This window comes from Leucoraja erinacea, chromosome 28 (assembly GCF_028641065.1).
Source record: "Leucoraja erinacea ecotype New England chromosome 28, Leri_hhj_1, whole genome shotgun sequence".
Classification (NCBI taxonomy): domain Eukaryota; kingdom Metazoa; phylum Chordata; class Chondrichthyes; order Rajiformes; family Rajidae; genus Leucoraja; species Leucoraja erinaceus.
The window spans coordinates 22,209,021-22,231,194 of record NC_073404.1 but is presented as its reverse complement, the minus strand read 5'-3'; the positions used below and the strand labels follow the sequence as shown (position 1 = coordinate 22,231,194).

Sequence of the window (22,174 nt, the reverse complement as noted above, 5' to 3'; positions counted from 1 at the left end):
TCATTAATGCAAGCAGTTTGTATCATTCTATTTTAAACACTTGTTCATTGAATCATTTATAAGCCACTTATTTTTCTGAAGTCATTTCAGTGAATTCAGTTTTGCTCATCAAAGATGATTCTGACATCCTATATGGTTCCTGTGAGGCAAGCTTTTTTGGAGTCATCGAGCAGGGAAATAGGCTCCTTTGCCCTCTAATCGTTGATTCCCCCACCATGGGGGAAAAAGCATCTGTCTGTTTACCCCTCTGCCTATTGCTAAGCAATAAATAAAGTCCTAGCCTGCCCAACCTCTCCCTACACCTCATGCTTTTGAGTTCTGGATCCTCATAAATCTACTCTTTCCTATAACAGGGAGAACAAGATTGAACACAATATGTCTTGTACAGCTATTTTGAACCACACTTGAACATTCATATTTATTATTTTTAAGATTGATTAGTATGGGTGTCAGGGGTTATGGGGAGAAGGCAGGGGAATGGGGTTAGGGGAGAGAGATAGATCAGCCATGATTGAATGGCGGAGTAGATGTGATGGGCCAAATGGCCTAATTCTGCTCCTATCGTTTATGACATGATCCAGGTGTTGTTAGCTATGCCAGAATTTATTGTGAATCCACAAATGCCATATGTTATGTATATTTGTGCAGAGGTATAAAGAATTCTCCCAATATTAGTATTCAATATAGAAATTAAAACAAATCTCTTTCCCAATGTTTGATTTTCTTTTCCATATCAACTTTGGTTGTAAGGCTTGTTTGACTGATTGTGTGTATGATATTCAACACAAAACTCACTTTTTGTTACAGAATGGAATCGACCTAGCGGCGTACTGCAGAACTTACCGATGAAAAGGATGATGGCTGTTTTTGATTACGATCCCAGGGAAAGCTCTCCTAATGTGGATATTGAGGTGATATACATCTGAGCCCATGTTGTACATTTGTCAGGGGATGGGAACTTAGCCGGTTAAGTGTATTAAACTCAGGCAGAAAACCAATGGCCTTCTTTACTTATGTCCATAATCGTACCCCTGAAGGAGCAGCTTTACAGTAGTTGGCTCCTGGACATGGAAGATAGGAATATTACTCAGGCTCTTCCTTTGGGAAGTTCACCATGGCATTTAATATATACTTGAAACACAACATGTATGAAATACAGTGACATGAATGTTAGTGGCAAGGTCATATAGAGGATCGCTCATATGATTTAATACAATAACTGATTTTTTTGTGGGAGGGGTAGGGTCTTCATGGGAGACCTAATTCTCACCTGCAATTCCTGGTTACAAAACACTACGGAATTTGAGCGATGATGCATCTCAAATATGTTCACGCCATTATAAAAAAACATAATACTATTGTCTGCATTGTATCCCCATTAATTTGAGTAATGGGACTCTTCTGAACCAAAATGTCATTTAAATTACTCAAAAGCACAAAGACGAATGAAAGAGATTTAATTTACTTTTAGTAAACAAGCAGTATTGAGAATCATCCTGCACAGTCTTTTCACAGAACCTTCTAATTGTCAGCAAAACACACACACACAGGAAATACGTGTATTTTTCGCTGTCTGCAAGCTCCTTCCCCCAACATTTGCTACAGAAAGGGAGCACATGTTCTTGTATCTCATGGATAACCTTATTTGCAAATATGTGCTGGGGTACATGCGGTGATCGGTCTTCAGTTCATTCCCTCTCCCTTGAATGTTTAACTCTCCCATAAGGGGCAAGGTAATTAACAGGCCCATAAAAATGAATATTTAAGGGTAAGGTACAATGTTTCTGGTGATACTAGAAGACACATGTATTATGTGGCCTGAGGATTAGAGCGAATTTCAGCAGCACTTGCTGACTATGTAATTAATCCAACTCCTACACTGCATCAGTGAACTGGGTACAATGTTCCTACTGGTTACTCCCACATCGAACTTCACTGAAGCACGCCAACTTAAATGAGTAGATTGTCCTTTCTTCCATTACTGATGAAATGTTTAATTTATTTATCCTGTTGACTGTACCACAGAGGTAACCTTATGTCTTAATGTTGACCTTCCTCTGTATTTATTATGCATACTGAGCACCTATTTTCATTTGTGGATGACAGGTAGTTTTTCAAGTAGATTTTGTTGGTAAGAGATGGTGATGAAATGGGATTTGTTTGGGGAAAAATCCAAGCCAATTGAGAGGTTTGATCTTCTTACTGAACTCAATTGTACTAAGTCAGAAAATATTACTCAAAACCGATCATGCATGTAAATAAATAGCATTTTGTGCACCAGAGCCATGTACAGTGCCCTCTATAATATTTGGGACAAAGACCCATCATTCATGAAACCAAAATGTATAAAAATAGTCTTTATTAAAATTTGACAATGTGCGCTTTAACCACATATGATTTTTTTCTATTACAAATCTCAAATTGTGGAGTCTAGAGGCAAATAAATAAATAAATAAACATTATGGAGGGCACTGAAAAACCTCTAACCCAAAATTAATCAGTAGAATTGAGTTCAGTTAGAAAACCTGGCATCTCAGTTGTCTCTGGGTTTTCCTGAAGCAATTCAACTCCCATTTCCGCACTATTTTTCATTCTGCCCTCACTGACCTCATCTGAAAAGCTACCTTCAGATGAATCCATTTCAATCCCACATTTACCAGTGATCCTTTCCTGTTTGTAGTCCCTTTACTGCTATACCATTCCTGTCCCAGATTTCGGAACCGTTTTAAATGGATTTTCTCCAGCTGTTTGACGTGCCATTATTTTTTAGAGATACAGCGCGGGAAACTGGCCCACATGGTCCGCACTGCCAGCAACGATTCCCGCACACTTACACTATCCTACACACACTAGGGACAATTTACAATTATACCAAATCAACTAACTTGCAAACCTGTACATCTTTGGAGTGTGGGAGGAGGTCTGGGAGAAAACCTACGTAGGTCACGGGGATAACATACAAACTCCGTATAGACAAACACCCATAGTCAGAATCAATCCTGGGTCTCTGGCTCTGTAAGGCAATAGCTCTACTGCTATGCCACTATGTTGCAACTAATATCAACCAAATCATGGTGTCATGAAATACTAATTTTCCCTCCTGATCAATTGCTAGCTCCAAGGGGCAGGACTGCCAGTAGAGCTGCTGCTTCACAGAGACACGGATGACATCCCGACGTCAAGTGCTGTCTGTGAGGACTTTGCATGTTCTCCCTGTTTCCCGGCGTTCCCGTTTCCTCCCACATTCCAAAGGTGTGCATGGTTTATGCTGTATCTCTAAACTTTTTTTTTTTTTCTAAACTAAACTAAACTAAACCAAGTGGTTGGACAGGCTAGATGCAGGAAGATTGTTCCCGATGTTGGGGAAGTCCAGAACAAGGGGTCACAGTTTAAGGATAAGGGGGAAATCTTTTAGGACCGAGATGCGAAAAACATTTTTCACACAGAGAGAGGTGAATCTCTGGAATTCTCTGCCACATAATGTAGTTGAGGCCAGTTCATTGGCTATATTTAAGAGGGAGTTCGATGTGGCCCTTGTGGCTAAAGGGATCAGGGGATATGGAGAGAAGGCAGGTACAGGATACTGAGTTGGATGATCAGCCATGATCATATTGAATGGCGGTGCAGGCTCGACGGGCCGAATGGCCTACTCCTGCACCTATTTTCTATGTTTCTATGTAAACTTATGAAAAGCACTTATCGCCCCAGATCAATTGCTGGCACCAAGTTGCCAGGAGTAATTCCAAGAACACTATAAATTCTTAACATAATTATTAGTCTCCACCTTGAACTTTAAAATTGGACCAATAACAATTGCATACAACTTTCCAGACTTGCTTGCAAACCCTTCTTTTTTCTTATAACTCTGAAGATTGGTTAATCAAATGGCTTCCAGCCTCTTTTACTCAATTATATGGCCTGAATGGTATTTAGCATGTTGTACTAAATACATACCATCAATATTGTGAACATTGACAAATTTAATCTATTCTCATCCAAAATAGGCCAAAGATGTTGAAAAGGCTGAGAGTGCTTTACCCAAAGCTAGAATTGAAATTAGAATTGCTCGATTTAATCCTTGCTTTCCTTCTTTAACAGGCTGAGCTGACTTTCAGTGCTGGTGATATCATTGCTGTTTACGGGGACATGGATGAGGACGGTTTCTATTATGTGAGTTTCCGGAAGTGTATCTATGATCAAAACATTCTAGTAAAAATATAGTGGAGGTGCTTAAGTGGAATGTAAACATTCACTTCAGAATTTATAACGTACTACCTGCTAATCTGTAACAAAGCCATGCTTTGGCCGGACGAAGGGCCATAAGTAAGGGTGGAGTGGCTTTGGAGTCTTGTGATGTGATGAGAGAAGTATCAGAGATTTGTGTTGGGAAAGGGAGAGGTTTTTCAGGACCCTATGTTAGTGTGACTAGGGCCATGATAATACAAGTCATCAAAGCCTGTTGTGATCGGACAGGGGAGAGAGAATTTGAGGCCTGTACTCTGGTTTGTAGGGAAAGATAGGAGGAACACGGAAATTAGTTGTAGAAGGAAGAAGAGACATAGAGTGATGGAAAATATGTAGTCTGCACCTTGGATGGGGGATCAGGGGAGGGGTCAGAGGATGAGGGCGATGTGCAGAGAGGGAGAGATTGGGAACTATGCCAAGGCAGAGAAGGAGGAATTATTAAATAGGGTGGGAGGGATTGGGAACAAGAGATGTGCATCAAATGGAGTGGCAGAATAGACCTTTTCAAGATTGAGAGAGTGGGCTTGGTGGGTTGGGACAAATGGTGAATGGGAATCATGTTGAGGATCAGCCTCAGGAATAAGGGGTGGGTGAGAGCAGAGGTGGGGGGAGGGGGCGGGGTTGTTGATCAAGATCTTTGGGGAATTCTGGATTTGTGGCAGACGGAGAGGAGAGGGTTAGGGATCAGTGCATTGCAGATTAGGTGGAGGGATGGTGGCTCAAAGGATGAAAGATGTAAGGCGATTATCCTTTCAATTCATTGATATGCTGGGAAGACATAGTTATCCATAGAAAGACAACAATGGTGTCTCCTGGGAAATCATGAACTTAATTTTCTCACAATTCTCCAGAAGGACTTTGCACAGAAACATAGAAAAGTAGAATATTGGGGTAAGTGCAGGCCATTTGGCCCTTCGATCTTGCATTGCCATTCAGTTTGATTATGGTTGATCATCCAAACACAGTAACTATGATCCTGCTTTCTTTTCAGCCATTAAAAATATATCCTACTCCTTCTTGACTGTATTTAATAAATTTGACATCAACTTCCTTCTGTGGTCGGGAATGCTACGGGTTTATCACTCTCTGGTTGAAGAGATTTCCCCTAATTTTAGTTCTAAATGTACCTCTTAGCAGTGACGCTGAGTTCTTGCTTCCTCACCATCAGGAACATCCTTCCTGATCTAGTTTGTCTGCACCAGTCAGGAATTTATAAGTTTCAAGCAGGTCCACTCTCAATCGTCTAAATTCTAGTGAATAAGGCCAATTGTTCCAATCTCTTATTCCCATTCTATCTTTCTTGTCTGTCGATCACTTTTTAATCCATGCATGAAGAATAATATCAACCAATGTACAACTCACAAATATTTCAACAATAGGTCAAGAGGCTGACCAATAACTACTTTGATTAAACCTCACATCTTTTCTAGCATTCATAAAGCACAGACTATATTTCCTGGGTGAATGTATCATCAGTTAATGTTATAGGAGTAGAATTAGGCCATTTGGCCCATCAGACTCCACCATTCAATCATAGCTGATCTCTGCCTCCTAATCCCATTTTCCTGCCTTCTCCCCATAACCCTCGACACCCTGTTCTAATCAAGAATTTGTCTCTCTGCCTTAAATATCCACTGACTTGGCCTCCACAGCCCTCTGACTAAAGAAGTTCCTCCTCACCTCCTTTCTAAAAAAGCGCCGTTTAATTCTGAGCCTATGACCTCTGGTCCTGGACTTTCTCACCTGGACTTTCCACGTCCACTCTATCAATGCCTTTCATTATTCCATAAATTTTAATGAGGTATCTGATGCCAGTGAGAATGAAGCAGCCTACTTGATTAATATCCATCCATCTGAATCAATATTTAATCCCAGCACCAGTAGAACTTGACATTTGGCATATGGAAACCAATATCTGCAAATTTCCCTCGGATCACTTCTGAAATGATATCTTCATAAGGTCAAAATCATGGAATTCCCTCATCAAGTAGCACAGTGGGAATATGTTCAATAGAGGGCCTGCCAGGTTCATGAACTTGGACCACCATAACTTTCATGAATAAATGTTTTTAAATGATTAAATGTTTTTAAATAAGCACATAGGTTCCAGTGCCCTTTGTATATCTACAGCATCAAACTCCTATGTCATCCTAAACCTTCTTTTCATTAGGGAAAGTACCCATTATTCTGCCCAAGATCTGTCTGTGGGTCAATTTCATCATCATATGTTCTTTTCCTCAACCACTCTCACATTAATGAATTTCTGGCAAAATCAGTAACACTTGCAGTTTTTAGCAGATGATCTATTGAGCCAATCCCACTTTTAAAATAAATGCTTTCACACTTTGTAGCTCAGGATACAGTATTAACCTCGAGAAAGCAGTGATGCATGAACAAGAAGTAACGGAGTCTAAATACAATGTGCCTCTGGTCTAATCAATAAGGACGATTTTTTGCAAATTCGGGTCCTGATCCATGGTTGAAGTAAAATAGTCTAAAGTACAGGCCCAGCTTGAAATTTCAGAGAAGGGGTTTTGGCCTCTTTCATCAGTTGATTATAAACCACAGAGTCTCACTAGCCACATAGAGACAAATTGATTTGTCTATTTATTTTAATTTATCCCAAATTACTGGAACTACTAGTGTAGGAAAGAACAGCAGATGCTGGTTTAAACCTAAGATAAACACAAAAAGTTGGAGTAACTCAGCCGGTCAGACAGCATCTCTTGAGAAAAGGAATGATGTTTCGGGTCAAAACCCTTCTTATGTTTCAATGTATTAAGCCATCAATAAAGTAATTGAACTAAAAACAACTTCTTCCAAAACTCCAATATTAGAAAAATGAGGGAATAACAAAAAATATAAATAGAATTACGTCTTGATGACAGTTTGGACAAAGCAGATTTTACAACATTGTTTTTCCTTTTGTTGTAATCCTTAATTTGCACTTATTGCAAATTTTATTTAATTTTTTTCACTATTCAGTCAGACGATGATTTATTTGGCAGAGCTATAGGTGATAAGTTCTGTTTTTTGCATGTCAGGGTGACCTGAATGGAGTATATGGACTAGCACCATCCAACTTCCTGGAGCTGATCAGTGCAGAGGAGACAGTGGACACAACTATGGGGAATGCCCAGCTAAGGCTTCCTCAAAATGCAGTTCAGAAGGAAAAACAGGTGAGACAAAGAGATCCTCTGTTGTGTATTCTCCTGTTGTGAAATTCTGGAATATGCATCCAATGCTTATGCCAAACTTGTAGAAATTGTGCAAGAAGTCAAGACAAGGGCACTTTTGAGGTAAGACAGGATTAATGACATAAAAGTAGTCAAATAATGATAAAAGAGCGAAAGAAGGGAAATATTGAATGATGAGAGAAGGAACAGTCGGAGAGAACTAAAGAAGGTCATGGGAATTGTTTGAAATTAAGTTATATGAAGCGAGAGAAGGCAAAAGTGAAAGAGAAGGGTGAGTGTGGCCAACTGATAATTGAAGGGAGAGACAAGGAAATGAAGATGCTGGAATCAAAACAAAGTGCTGGAGTAACTCGGCGTGTCTGGCAAACTTTGTGTTTCCTTAAAGAAGACATTATTCTGGTTATACTTGTATTTTGATTATTCGTTCTGCTATTTGTAGGGTGTGAATATAATTTAAGTGGCTCAATTACCTAAAGTTTGTAATCTAATCTTCAATTTTTATATATAATCTAAAATTTTCCTTGTGAAATATTTTGATGTATATTTTCCTTATATCAATAATTGCCTTTCGATCTCTTTTGTGAGTGACAAATTCTTTGAAAGCTTTTTTTCCTCTCTCATGTGATTCTAAAGGTGAGTTACTGTTCATTTATTATCATGGTTGTTCCTAGGCCTTTAAGTCGCATATAATTTTATTCCAACAGTGTTGCCGACAAATGCGTTGCATTTGGAAACTTTTATCGTGCTCCATTTTATTACGTAACAGATATATAACATTATACTTTTCCCTTTTAATTGTCGTTTAAATAACCCTGGATTGTAAATATGAGTAATTTTAAAGGGTTTAATGCAGAACCCTCCAATGTGAATCTTTCTGTTAATATTCACATGCTGCAGTAGTACAGTTCATTGTAGCTGAGCTACATACTGTTGGAGGCCTGATTGGAGCAGCTAATTATTATTTAAATTTTTTTTTGTTCATTTTTTTTCACTTGCGGAGCTTTCTTTTATTTATAATTATTTTTCTCTACCTTTTTCCATGGCAACAGAGGAAGGCTGTTCATTTCAAGCGGTAATTAGCGGCCAGAAGGCTTGTAAGTGTGTGTTACTGAAGATACTGCTGCTACTTTCAAATACTGTCATTTGCATCACAGTATGCACACTGGATGGATCTGCATTTCTGCAGGGAGCACAAGGCCAGTGCAAAGGACTGAGTTACAGGAGGCAGACCCAACTTCAGGAAACATTCATAAATAGTAAAACGGCCATGCACCTTCATAATTGGAGACATTAGCAATTCGTAACATGAACCTATTCTTGGGGTAATGTAACTATCCATAATGTCCGGATGAAGTGGATGTGGAGAGGATGTTTCCAGTACTGACAGAGTCTAAGACCGGAGGTTACGGACTCAGAATTAAAGGACGTACCTTTAGAATGGAGATGAGGAGGTATTTCTTCAGCCTGAGCACTTCAAGTTGACAGATTCGGTTCAGCTCTCCCAACAATATCCTAATTTCATCCACCTCCCACTGCCAGAGAGAAACTGAAAGGTGGTGTCACTCAGCAAATGTATAATATATTAATGTGAGATACAAAGTTATTTAACTCTCAAGCATTTATTATCTAGCCAGAATAAAGACATTCCGTATTATGGGAAATTAACTGAAAGATTTGGATTCCATTTGCAATTCATAGAAAATGAATTAAAAACATAATTGACAACAGCTTACAGGAGGCTTTTGGCAGGTTTGCCCATACTATGCTCTTTTACCTTTTGTCCTTTGCACTGTTTGTAAATGTAGGCCTTCATAGTGCACCACACCTATAGTCACGTTGGATAACTAATGGCATAGTAGATATGCTTGGCTGTGTCACTCACGCTTGAATTAGTTGCAATAAGACCTATCTTTATATTAGGTTTAATCGTGATTTCCATCAAAATAGTTGCTTTTTCTGTATTTCTTTTTAGTCTTGGGATGTGAATATGTCTGACTATGCCGGTGTTTATTGTCCATCTTTAATTCCCCTTAAACTAAGGGGGAAGTTACGATTCAACCTCTTTGATGCAATTAGGGTCACACGTAGACCAGACCAGATAAGGATAGCTGGTTTGGAAACACAAGAAACTACAAATGCTGGAATCTTGTGCAAAAATTAGTGGAACTCGCAGGTAGACACAAAATGCTGGAGTAACTCAGCGGAACAGGCAGCATCTCTGGAGAGAAGGAAGGTGACCTTTCGGGCCGAGACCCTTCTTCAGACAAGTCTCAACCAGAAGAGGTCACCCATTCCTTGTGTTGAAGGAGGAAGCACGATGATCTCAACCTTGTCCCTGCTGTTCACTCTTGCCTTGTCAGGCTTATACTGGCAGCTCAATCCTGATCTCAAAGGAGGAGGCGTGACACTCAGACTTGTCCCTGTAGTCCACTCTTACCTTGAAGAAGAGATACTGGTTGCCTCAGGTTTGGCCCGACGGCTCAGTCTCTGCCTTGAAGAGGATGCACTGGTGGTCTCAGGCTTGTCCAGTTAGCTCACTCTTGGCCACAAAGATCTTCCTCCTTCTCCCACCCAATATCTCCTTCACACCCTCTCTCTCCCTCCAACCCTCTCTCTCCCTCCCCACTCCATCCCTCCCCTCTCCCTCCCTCCCTCCCTTTTTCCTCTTTGGCTGCAACACGTGGGTTTATAAGGAGTAGAGACTGGTGAGATTCGGTGGGCCATTCCAAATATCTGCTAACTGGACACATCCTCAATCATGCTGAGGATTGGCCTGTCCTGGTCTGGCTGCCGGCGATGGGGATCAGAGCAGCATCAGAGGAGGGGGCGGCATGTACTCAACTTTTACATGCAATTTTCTCTTAATTTTGCCACTTTATTAACGTGTCACCCAGAGATCTAGGAAAGGTACGATCTGCTGAAGGTGGGAAAATTGGACTGTGACAGTAGCTGGCATATGTCACGGAAGGGCTGAGAGCCACAGTATGTTCACTTATATCTGGTTGCTTATAGTTGATGTCTCTTATTTGTGAAATAGGTTGATTTGTAGGTTGGTTGTTCCTTGTTCATACCTCCTTGTTTGCTTAGCATGCTTTAGCTGCCATTGCCTAACAATCTTCAGCCTATAGTTTTTCAATAATAAGTAGCGTCAAGTGATCGTGATGCACAGTTATCATGCCATCAGATAGACCTTCGTCTATACTTAAGGTTCACACATGATGTTTAATGATACATTCATAAAAAAAAAAACAAGTAAGTATTAAATTTTCCAAGCAAATATTTTCATGTCTAGTCAGAAGGAAAAAATAGCATCACAAAGTACATGGTAGTATCTGTTTTCCTAGTCACTGGAGCATAAACGACTATAGTAAATTCCAATAATGCGGTATCCAATTGATTTGGAAATCCTGATAATTCAGGATCTAGCTCATCTGGTTTGGTTTCCCACGTTCCCTTTCAATAAACCCGGGGCCCGTTTCCTGCGCGTTCTTTAAATTCACTTTGCTTTTTTTCTGGGTATTCTTTATACTCACCCAGTTCACTGATAACATTATACCACCCTGTAACCTAATTTTAAAAAAAAGCAAATTATAAGTGTGCTAATATCCAAAAGTCCAGATATCCAAGGATGCTGAATTATCAGAATGTTATTGTGCAGAACATGATCCATCTGGCTCATCTTGGGTGGTTGTATATTGGAACAGTAATGGCCTTGTTAAATCATCATAATGACTAATTGCATTACCTTGAGTATGTTTGCCACCCAGTAGATTTGCTACATCTATCTTGGATTACTTCTATGCCATTTGTTATCTCATATTTGTGGTGAACACAATACAAAGCAATATTTACATGACTGGTGTGTGGCCAACTGTTAACACCATATGTCATTTTTGTGCCTATTCCAACTGTCTTCTTGTTTGGCCCATTGTTTGCATTTATGCCATGACAAGTGAACTGCAAATAAGAATAAACAAAAATGGACATGCTAAATGATTAATATGCCGTTTCATTAAGGTAAATCAAAATTATACAATCCCAGGTCTCCGTTCCTCCAACACTGGCGGCTTTTAAACATCATTGTTTTGATGGCAGTGAATTCACATCAATGGACAGTTTTTGTTTGTGCATGTGTGTGTGTGTGTGTGGCAGTGGTGTAAGTGGCACAGGAGGGGATTGTATTGTCTGCAATTTAACTGATGCAAAACAGTTTTCATTTCACAGTGACAGGGAGGTAGAGATGGAAACGGAAAAAGCGGAGTAAGTTTAATTGACAATGGAAGACAAATGATGTGCATTCGGCATTGAGACACTTTCACACTACAGAGATCATAAAGTCATAAGGTCATTAGTGATAGGAGCAGAATTAGGCCATTTGGCCCATCGTCGACTCCGCCATTCAATCATGTCTGATCTAACTCTCCCTCCTAACTCTATATGATCATATAAAATCTGATCATATGATCAATAGGATCAATATGAAAAATGATTTTAGAAGAGTTTCTTATGTTTAAATTAATTTATAAACTAAATTAAAATGAACATAAATAAAATATTTAGGGCAATAGGATAAAATTAATTCCATATCCACCATAAATGATTTTGTAATGTTCATTTGCAAATTCCAGGTTAATATTATTAATTGAAAATCATCCAAGCAGTTTGGCATGTGTAACTTAATGCAGATGGGAGCATTAACTTATGAAGCCCCCTCTATGATCAGCAATGTTTATGCTGTGCACTTCAGATGTCCTTGTTGAGACCCTAAGTTTTCAAGATTTAAAACTAAATGCTCTTGTTCTGTTTCTAGTAATCTTCAACAGATTATGCACATGCACTTGACAGAACTAATAACTGGCAAAAATCCCTCTGTGGGCCAAATGATTCACTTGGGTGATGCTCAGGAATAAAATCAAACCATTCTCTGTTACTCAGAGTCATGGTGCTTATATTTCAAGTTGATAGCAGTGATGCCAGGCTTATTTTGAAGTGCAGAGAATTCTGTTATCGCATGAGGCACTTCAATCACAGCTATTATAGAGAAATCAACTGTTCAATACTCTCTGCTGTATGTGGGGACACTGCAGTATATAATTTAGTAGCAATATATTCTCAGGTAAGAATAATTAGTTTTTGATTAGGAAGCCCTTATGATTCTGAGCAATGTGTTAACCAGCTGTATAAATGCCAATCAGCTATTCTTTGTGAAGATTTGTATTTGGAAGAACAATCTTGAATGACACAGTGGTGACTGTTGTAAGATTTCCAGGATTTGATCATTTAAGAAGCAGTGTGACTGTTGACACTGGGCACATTCACCTGTATGATAATTTGGCCGAGGTTGGCTGTGGGTTTTTTGTGTGTCTTAAGATCACAGTTGATGTGAAATATTTCTATGCTGTTTACAGCAATATATCAATGACTTTTTAAAATTTTCTTAATCAGCTGAGCTTGGATGAGGAAGAGGATTCAAATCGTGTCGGGACAATGAACATCCATCCCAACGTAACAGCAGGGTGTTTGGACAATCACGGATACAACGAGAATTCCAACAGCAAGAAAAAAAAGGGATTTTTTTCAAAAGGAAAGAAACTATTCAAAAGATTGGGATCCAGTAAAAGAGAATAATTCACCTGGAATCCATTAAAAGTGTGAAACTCCCACGTGATTCAGTAAACATGAGTAACTCGTCTAGAATCCCGAAGAGAACAATCTGTGTTCCACCAAAAAGGATTAAGTTATACCTAGGATACAAACAATAGTGCAAGTTGGATCCAACCACAGTGGAATTCTATATCAGATCTGGGATTTAATGAATGGGTGATTACCACTGAAAGTAAACAACACTCAGTTGGATTCAGTAGAGGAAATGTTTCCATCCAACTTCCAGTAAATCAAAGGAGCTCCCATGTAAGACCAGAGTGAAGCTCATCCGGATGATGATAAGCTTTTGACGTGTACAACGCGCTCAGCAAATTGTCACCATTGAAGAGAGATTATATCCAAACATGCAGAACATTGTTCCTGCTGTGAAACTCTGGAGATACCCCCACCCTCCTTTCCGCCTTTTTAAAATTCATTTCTCCATTAATTGTAATATTGTAATTGGCCAATTACTTGGCCAACACTTATAATTTATCCTGATTACTTGCTGAGCAGTAGCCACAGTGACTGATAGAAGAGAATGCCTTTCCACAGACGGTAATGACTACAATCAATGAATTTTGTAACCTGCTGGAAATATCCACGTCTTCTCATCTATAACTGTAAGAAGACAAGTGACTAATAACTTTCATCCATTGATGTATCTGTGACTGTTTAACAACCCAGAACATTTTCTTCAATTAACTGTGGCAGTATTGTTTAGCTTTGCAGTGGTATAAATCTCTCGGTTTGTTATAATAGTCAGGCAGGCTGTGGAGTCTCGAGCACATAACCAGAGATGTGCTAAGGCCCCACTGATTAGTTGTGTTAACAATAACAACAGCAATGTACTTGACTGGTAATCTCATGTTGGTTATCAGATAAGTCGTTGCTACTTAGCATATCTCTGAATTTCATGCTGTGTTCAGTTTACTTATGTCCTTTTTTCAGTGTTCACATAATTAGGATTATTCTTGGCTTGCCACTATTTACCAAGTCCAAACTGGAACAAGTGCAGCATAGGGGTTTACAATCTGGACTGCAGTTCTACTGTTTGCTTTGTCACTCAAGAAAACACATTAAAAAAAAATCAGGAATGAAAAGCAAAATGAGATGGACAAGTAACATGAAAACTCGTTGTTCTTCATCTGACACCAGATCCTGAAGTTCTGTGAACATTGCAGAGATTTCCAACGATCGGGCTGGGTGCAGAACGGGTAGATCACATCTATTGACACAGCTGCCCACATATTTGAGATCTGATCCATTACATGCCTATGCACAGGCAACGGGAAGGTTTAACCTCTGCCTTATTCAAGAAAGATAACTTAATGAATTACTGAGTGTGAAAACAGAAATTCAGATGCCAATCGCAATACCCTGCCAGTGTTGAGCTGACACCCTGAGTTGGGAAACATACCTGCTTTGTGTTCCAGGCTTCTAAGCAGCTGTCAGACATAAAATAGAACTTATTTTCATACGTTAAAGATAAGCCATCATGTTTAAATTATAGCACGTGGCTTTATAAGATACAATCAAACGATTTTGTAAAGAAGAGTTTATATGATTGATTTTGACATTTGTAAATATTTCCACGTCTTGTTTTGCATGTGTCATCGGGATTGTGTCTGGCTGCTCTGCATGGAGTGTAGTGGTGAGCAGAGCCTAAGTTCTTACAGTCAAACCTTTACCTTTATTTCTATATAGAAATGTTTTTACTGAAATAAAGTCTATTTTCACAGTAACTGCCATTGTACAATGATTTATTTTGTATTGCTGCAGACTTTATCAGGTAAGGATAGTGAGGATGTGCAGGCAGCACAATGAACAACTTGGGCAATGAGCTAAGACAATGGATAGTACGAGGATGGTGGGGGTGACATGGTAAGTGGGGTGGGTGGGATAGGTGGGAATTTGTGCAATGATTACAGGATGTACTATAAGAGCTGCAGCTGGAACATGAAAGCTTTTATTATCTGTGCTTGACTGACTCAAACTACAGGATAAGATCTAATACAATGACTAAGCAACTATTGCAGTCCACAGGATTTCCATGTTTTGCTTTTGAATTATCAAAAGTTCAGCAGTTACAAGCCTTTTTGTTTCATCTTTTAAAGAAATGTTTGGCAACCACTGTTCTAATCAAAACAAATTACATAAAATGTTTAATATTAAAAACACAGATAATGCTGGCAGCACTCAGCAGGTTAAGCAGCATCCATCCAAAGGAGGAATAGTTAATGTTTTAGGTCAGAGACCCTTCATCAGAACAGGGAAAGAGAGAAAACCAAAGGATGCCAAACCTGAAACATTAAGTAAGTAAGTAAGTAAGTTTATTGGCCAAGTATTCACATACAAGGAATTTGCCTTGGTGCTCCGCCCACAAGTAACAACATGACAGTTACGAATGACTCGGGAAACACTGAACATTAATAATAATAAAACATTAATGATAAAACACCATTGATCAAGCATGTGAACCAACAATATACCAGATCAAAGGGAGGCTACAGATTTTTGGCTGTTGAGTAGAGCAACTACTCGTGGATAAAAACTGTGTTTATGTCTGGCTGTGGCATCTTTGACAGTCCGGAGTCGCCTTCCAGACGGAAGTGATTCAAAGAGTTTGTGGCCAGGGTGAGAGGGGTCAGAGATGATTTTGCCCGCTCGCTTCCTGGCCCTACAGTTCATCAATGGAGGGAAGGTTGCAGCCAATAATCTTCTCTGCTGATCGGATGATTCGCTGCAGCCTCCAGATGTCGTGCTTGGTGGCTGAGCCAAACCAGACCATGATGGAGAAGGTGAGAACAGACTATATGATGGCCGTGTAGAATTGGACCATCATTGCCTGTAGCAGATTGTGCTTCCTCAGCTGCCGCAGGAAGTACATCCTCTGTTGTGCCTTTTTGACTGTGGAGTCGATGGTAGCCTCCCACTTAAGGTCCTTGGAGATGATGGTTCCCAGGAACTTAAAAGACTCCACAGATGTGACTGTGGTGTTGTTGATGGTGAGTGGGGTGAGGGGAGGGGGAGCTCTCCTAAAGTCTACAATCAATTCCACTGTCTTAAGAGCATTGAGCTCTAGGTTGTTGCTACGGCACCAGGACACCAGCTGTGACACTTCCTGTCTGTAGGTAGATTCCTCCCCATCCTGGATCAGTCCAATCAGGGTTGTGTCATCTGCAAACTTGAGAAGCTTGACAGAGGTGTCTGTGGAGGTGCAGTCGTTGGTGTAGAGGAGAGAGGAGGGTACGCAGCCTTGCGGTGCTCCTATGCTGAATGTTTGCGGGTCCGAGATGTGCTTTCCCAGCCTCACATGCTGCTTCCTGTCCGTCAGGAAGCTGGTGATCCACCGACAGAGGGGTTCAGGCACAGTTAACTCGGAAAGTTTGGAGTGTAGTAGCTCTGGCACAATGGTGTTGAATGCAGAGCTAAAATCAACAAACAAAATCCTCCCATAGGTCCCCTGGCGGTCTAGGTGCTGGAGGATGAAGTGCAGGCCCAGGTTGACTGCGTCATCCACAAATCTATTGGCCCGATATGCAAACTGCAGAGGGTCCAGCAGGGGGTTTGTGAGAGTTTTTCAGCTTGGCCAGCACAAGCCTGGGTGATGGGTGATGTTTTGGTTTGAGATCCTTCTTCAGACTTTCTCGACCCGAAACGTCTGATTTTATCACTTGTGAACTCGTGAACAATCCTCTATTTCCTACGAATAAGCCAGTTCTGAATCCAAAGAACCAAATCATCACCTATCCCATGCATCTTAACCTTCTGGATCAACCACCCCTTAGGGACTTTATCAAATGCCTTATTAAAATCCAGATAGACAACGTCTACTGCCCTATCTTCATTGATCACCTTTGTCGTCTCATAAAATGCGAACAAATTTGTAAGACATAACTTGCTATGAGCAAAGCCATGCTGACTGACCCTAATTAGCCCGTTCTCTTCCAAATGAGAGTAAACCCATATCCTAGGAAGTCTCTTCAATACTTTCCTTACCACAGATATGAGGCTCGCCAGCCTTTCATTACCTGGATTTTCCCTTCTAAAATGAAAGACCAACATTGGCTCCTTTCCAGTCCCTCGGGACCTTGCCTGTGGCTAGAAAAGATACAGAGGTCTTCTTCAAGCCCTTACAGTTTTCTCTCTTGCCTATCTCAATAACCCGGGATAGATCCCTCAGGCACTGATTTATCTGTGTTAAAGAAGGAACTGCAGATGCTGGAAGATCGAAGGTACACAAAAATGCTGGAGAAACTCAGCGGGTGCAGCAGCATCTATGGAGCGAAAGAAATAGGTGACGTTTCGGGCCGAAACCCTTCTTCAAGGTTGGGCGATCGTTTCGCTGAACACCTCCGCTCAGTCTGCAATAACCTACCTGAACTCCCAGTGGCTCAGTACTTCAACTCCCCATCCCATTCCCAATCCGACCTCTCTGTCCTGGGTCTCCTCCATTGCCAGAGTGAGCAACACCGGAAATTGGAGGAACAGCACCTCATATTCCGCCTGGGTTGCTTGCGTCCGGATGGCATGAACATTGAATTCTCCCAATTTTGCTAGCCCTTGCTGTCTCCTCACCCTTCATTAACCCTCGAGCTGTCTCCCTCCCATCCCCCCCGCCCTCGGCTCCCTCCTCCTCCCTTTTTCCTTCGTTCTCCCCCCCCCCACCCACCGTCAGTCTGAAGAAGGGTTTCGGCCCGAAACGTCACCTATTTCTTTCGCTCCATAGATGCTGCTGCACCTGCTGAGTTTCTCCAGCATTTTTGTGTACCACTGATTTATCTGTGCTCTTTTAGAGACAGAACACCGCATCCTTCTTGATCTCAAGCTGCCCTAACATGTTAATAATCCCCACATTGATGTCCAGTATCTGTGCTGAACATGTTGCAAGGATAAACTAATCTCATCTGTCTGCACATGATCCATATCCCTCTATTCCCATATCCATGCACCTGTTTAAAAGCTTCTTAAATGCTACTATCGACTCTGCCATTCCAGGCACACACCACCCTCTGTGTAAACTTTGCCCCGCTCACCTTAAAACTCTACCCCGTAGTCTATGACATTTACACCCTGGTAAAAAGGTTCTGACTGTCTTCCCTACCTGTGTCTCTCATGTTTTATATACTTCCATCAGAGTCCTGCTCCATGGTGAATGTAGATGCAAAGTACTCCTAGAGCACCTTGCCGTCATCCAAGCAAACACTCTGTCCTTTGGCTGTCCAACCTTCCCTCTGGTTACGCACATTTTTTAAAAAGCCCTGGACTTACAATGAACTTTTCCCGTTTTTTATTGCCTGTTTTATATTATGCGCTGTTCTTGAATCCATTTTACAATGATATCTAGGTTAATAATAAATTTAATTACCGGCATTCTTCATAATCTAATAAATCATGCATCACTGCACGATTGCAAACATGATTTTCTCTTGTCTGACGTTCGTCAAATTCAAAGCACGAGAACAACCTAATGCAATATGTGTATCATATATCCAATTTAATTTTACTTGATTATAATCTGTGGGACCTGATTAATTCATGTTTAGATTCATTTATTTCTAGACCATTCAGCTCAGTTACATTCGCTGTGGAAATGGGACCGATGACATATTCAGGTATATGCTTCGTACAGATTTTCTGGATTGACCTTGATCCACGTGAGTCTATTCTAAAAATAAGGATCCCTCTATGAATGTGGGTTGGAGTGTTCTTAGAATTACGTCTAGTGTTTATTTTTAGAGGTATGGTTCCTAGACAAATATTGTGTACTTGGTCTGTATTCATAATTTATTTGAAGTCTTGCACTAGAGTGTTCAGTATTCAGATCACATGACAGAACTGGTTTTCAGGCAGAGAATTCAGGCAGAGGTTTCTAGCTGTAGAAGGATTGCTTGTGAGAATGGGTTACACATTACCCTGGACTGCTTATGATAGTGGCTCTGTCATCAGAAGGCCCATTTCACTAAAGAATGAAGTTGTCTAACCCTGTTGGCTGTAAGGTCAGTAAGTTAATGATCAATAAAATAATACCAACCAATGAAATATTTTCTAAATGTACCTATAATGGCGCTTGCGCAGTTGGAGGGGAGGGGTTGCCGTGACTCGCATCACAACGGGGATCTCTGGCATCACAACGGGAACCCGTCAGCCGCGCCTGCACAGTTGGGGGCTATGAGTCAGTGGTGGAATATTGCGTTTGGGGACGGGGCCCAACGAGTCCAAACTTGGTCTAGTATTTTCTAAATGTACCTATAATGATAAAATGTTTGTTTTTAATATAGAATTCTTACATCATAAATTACATTAAATTATTTTGCAAAAGAATGGCTCCGGTTTTGTAACTTTAGATTCACCAGCTAATTAAAATTGCTAGTTTCAGAATAAACTGCTACAGGGTACTGATTATTTGTTCAGGCATTGATGCTAATAATTGTAACTTGAACAAAGGTTCTGTGTCCTTACCACATCAACAGGCACTTTCCATTGATATATTAGTGCCCAACATTGCAATGCTTCATTTTAAAATATATTCCTTCTCTCCACTGACATCTCCCATTGTTTACAGCTAACAAACATACTGGCCATGGCAAGTAAGCAATATAGAAAATCCTGTACATACATGTTGAGCTTTGAAAGAATTATGCTTGGTCCATTGGGATGTTGCAGGTACTCATTATATAAGCTCCTGCTTAAAAAATGGGCATGAGTAAGATGCTGTAAGTTCATAATTCGGCCCATCAAGCCTATTCAATCATAGATGATCTATCCCTCCCTCTTAACCCCATTCTCCTGCCATTTCCCCCAGTAACCCCTGACACCTGTACTAATCAAGAATCTATCTAGCTCTGCCTTAAAAATATCCATTGACTTGGCCTCCACAACCTTCTGTGGCAATAACTTCCACAGCTTCACCACCCTCTGACTAAAGACATTCCTCCTCATCTCCTTCCAAAGGAACATCCTTTAATTCGTTGATAGCGGAAACATCCTGTAAGAAATCAGTGAAACAAGATCCAGAAAAATCATCAACTTGGGAAACTAGTAAATATTCAACTCAAATGTTGTAAGATATATGGAAAGCAAAAGGGTAAATGTCTGTGTTCTGCATGACACACAACCATTACCCCGCGAATAAGCTCTTCAGTGTACATGGCACAGTATTACTTCATGTGAATATTCAGAGTGTAAATGGTTTGATTTAGTGATTGCTTTGCATTAAGGTTTGGTATGTAACTATGCTCAAAGTGTGTATTCAGATTAATGCTCTAATGTGAAGAGATATCGACAAGATTCTTAGCCATTATTGCCATGCTCACCATCTGCTTTCGTGCACAGCATGAGGCACGTGCTTATATAGAAGTTAGTAAATTAGACCCAAATTCCCACTGGCCTAAATTACAAGCAAGTAAATTGCCAGTGAGTTGGAATAACAATGCAGCAATCAAAGTTCAAATCCACGGCAGCTGTGGAACTTAAATTCAGTTAATTATCTGGAATTTGGAAAAACAACAACTAGTCTTTTTTGTAATGATCTGAAAAAAGTATCAGATTATCATAAGAAGCCCTTTGCTTCAGCAGTGACCTTCAGAGGAGGATTTGTCTCATCATGAATCGTCTGGCCTATGTTAGACTCCAGATCAATGTGGTTAACTTTTAAATGTTCTTGAGGAAGTTCCAGAAGTCAATCAGCTGGACCATTACAGCTGTGTTCAGAGAAAGATTAAAACCAGATGCACCATCTGGCACCCATCTACGCACTGAATGTGAACACAGCAAAGTCAGTTCCAGCCCAGTCAATATATAGGAAAAGTTCTTCTCATAAGCACTTGTTGTCCAGAGAGGGAGATCTGTCCCACAGCTAATCCAGCAACATCCTGACGTAAATATACTCACAGAATCGTAATTTACAGAGATTGTACCAGACCCATCACCTCCATCCTCCATCACCAACACTGGTCCACCATAGGTAGCCACATAATGGTGTTCAGGGCAGAAGGGTTATTTATTGGAATCCTCAATGTTGTCTCCAGACCCCATGAGGTTCTGTGGCAACACGGCCAAAAATGGACAAGGAAACTTCCTACTGATTATTACCTATCATCCACCTATAGCTGATGAATTATTGTTGCCCCATTGAGTCAAACAGCGTGGAAACAGGCTCTTCAGTGCATCTCATCCATGCTGACCAAGATGCCACATCTATGCTCGTCCGATTTGCCTGTGTTTGGTCAATATCCCTATAAACCTTTCCTTTCCGATCCATGTACCTATCCAAATATATTTTAAATGTTGCTATTGTACCTACTTCAACTACTTCCCCTGGTAGCTTGTTCCATGCACCCACCTGTGCAAAAACGTTGCACCACAGGTTCCTATTAAATCTTTCTCCACTTACCTTAAGCCTATGTTCTCTAGTTCTTGATTCTCCCAACCTGGGTAAAAGATTTTGTGCATTTACCCAATCTATTCCCCTTATGATTTTACACACCTCTATAAGATCACCCCTCGGCCTCCTGCACTCTGAGGAATAACGTCTTAGCCTGCCCAAACCTCTCCCTATATATCAGGCCCTCAAGTGCTGGCGACATCCTTCTATTTTTTTTTCCCGCACCCTTTCCAGTTTAATGTCATCTTTCCTAAGGTAAGGTGACCAAAATTGAACACAACACTCCAAGTGGGGCCTTGCCAATGACTCGTACAACTGTATTCACAACCAATGGATTAGACTGAAACTGTGCAGCCCTACGACACCAAGTCATATATGAATGTGGGTGATTAAACACCATTTGTGAAGGAGACACAAGGGATATGCTCATCATACATGATGGTGAGAGGCAGCATGTGAGTGCTGAAGCAATCACAACTATGTTCAACACAGATCTCATAATTCCTCATCTTGTCAAACTGATAATTTAGGTGCAATCTGATCATTTGCACTCCTTCAGAGTAATGACAATCCTCTGAGATAGCTTTTGAGGAGCTTTGGCATCATGTTAGGTATAATAACCTGGATTGTGTGAATTTTTGAAGTAGATGTTTGGTGTTTTGCATGTCATAAGACTTTGCAACGAGGAATGTAAAGGTGA

General features: G+C 40.5%; 2 protein-coding genes across 3 annotated transcripts in view; both read left to right on the top strand.

The window, feature by feature from the left end:
* LOC129710466 (peripheral-type benzodiazepine receptor-associated protein 1-like) overlaps window positions 1–14,830 on the top strand; it is a 134,259-nt gene extending 119,429 nt beyond the window's left edge. Inside the window, exons 28-31 of the mRNA XM_055657421.1 lie at window positions 808–911; window positions 4,099–4,170; window positions 7,290–7,424; window positions 12,888–14,830. Of these exons, the coding sequence (XP_055513396.1) occupies window positions 808–911; window positions 4,099–4,170; window positions 7,290–7,424; window positions 12,888–13,070 (494 nt within the window). The 3' untranslated portion in view covers window positions 13,071–14,830. The remainder of the gene's footprint in view (window positions 1–807; window positions 912–4,098; window positions 4,171–7,289; window positions 7,425–12,887) is intronic.
* A 3,850-nt stretch (window positions 14,831–18,680) lies between these two features.
* LOC129710777 (eosinophil peroxidase-like) overlaps window positions 18,681–22,174 on the top strand; it is a 33,707-nt gene continuing 30,213 nt past the window's right edge. The window contains exon 1 of one of the 2 annotated variants that reach the window (XM_055658017.1): window positions 18,681–18,745. The gene's annotated coding sequence lies outside the window, so the exon portion shown is untranslated. Of the gene's footprint in view, window positions 18,746–18,919; window positions 19,088–22,174 lie in introns of those variants that run through there. The other variant, XM_055658016.1, reaches the window with a different exon arrangement.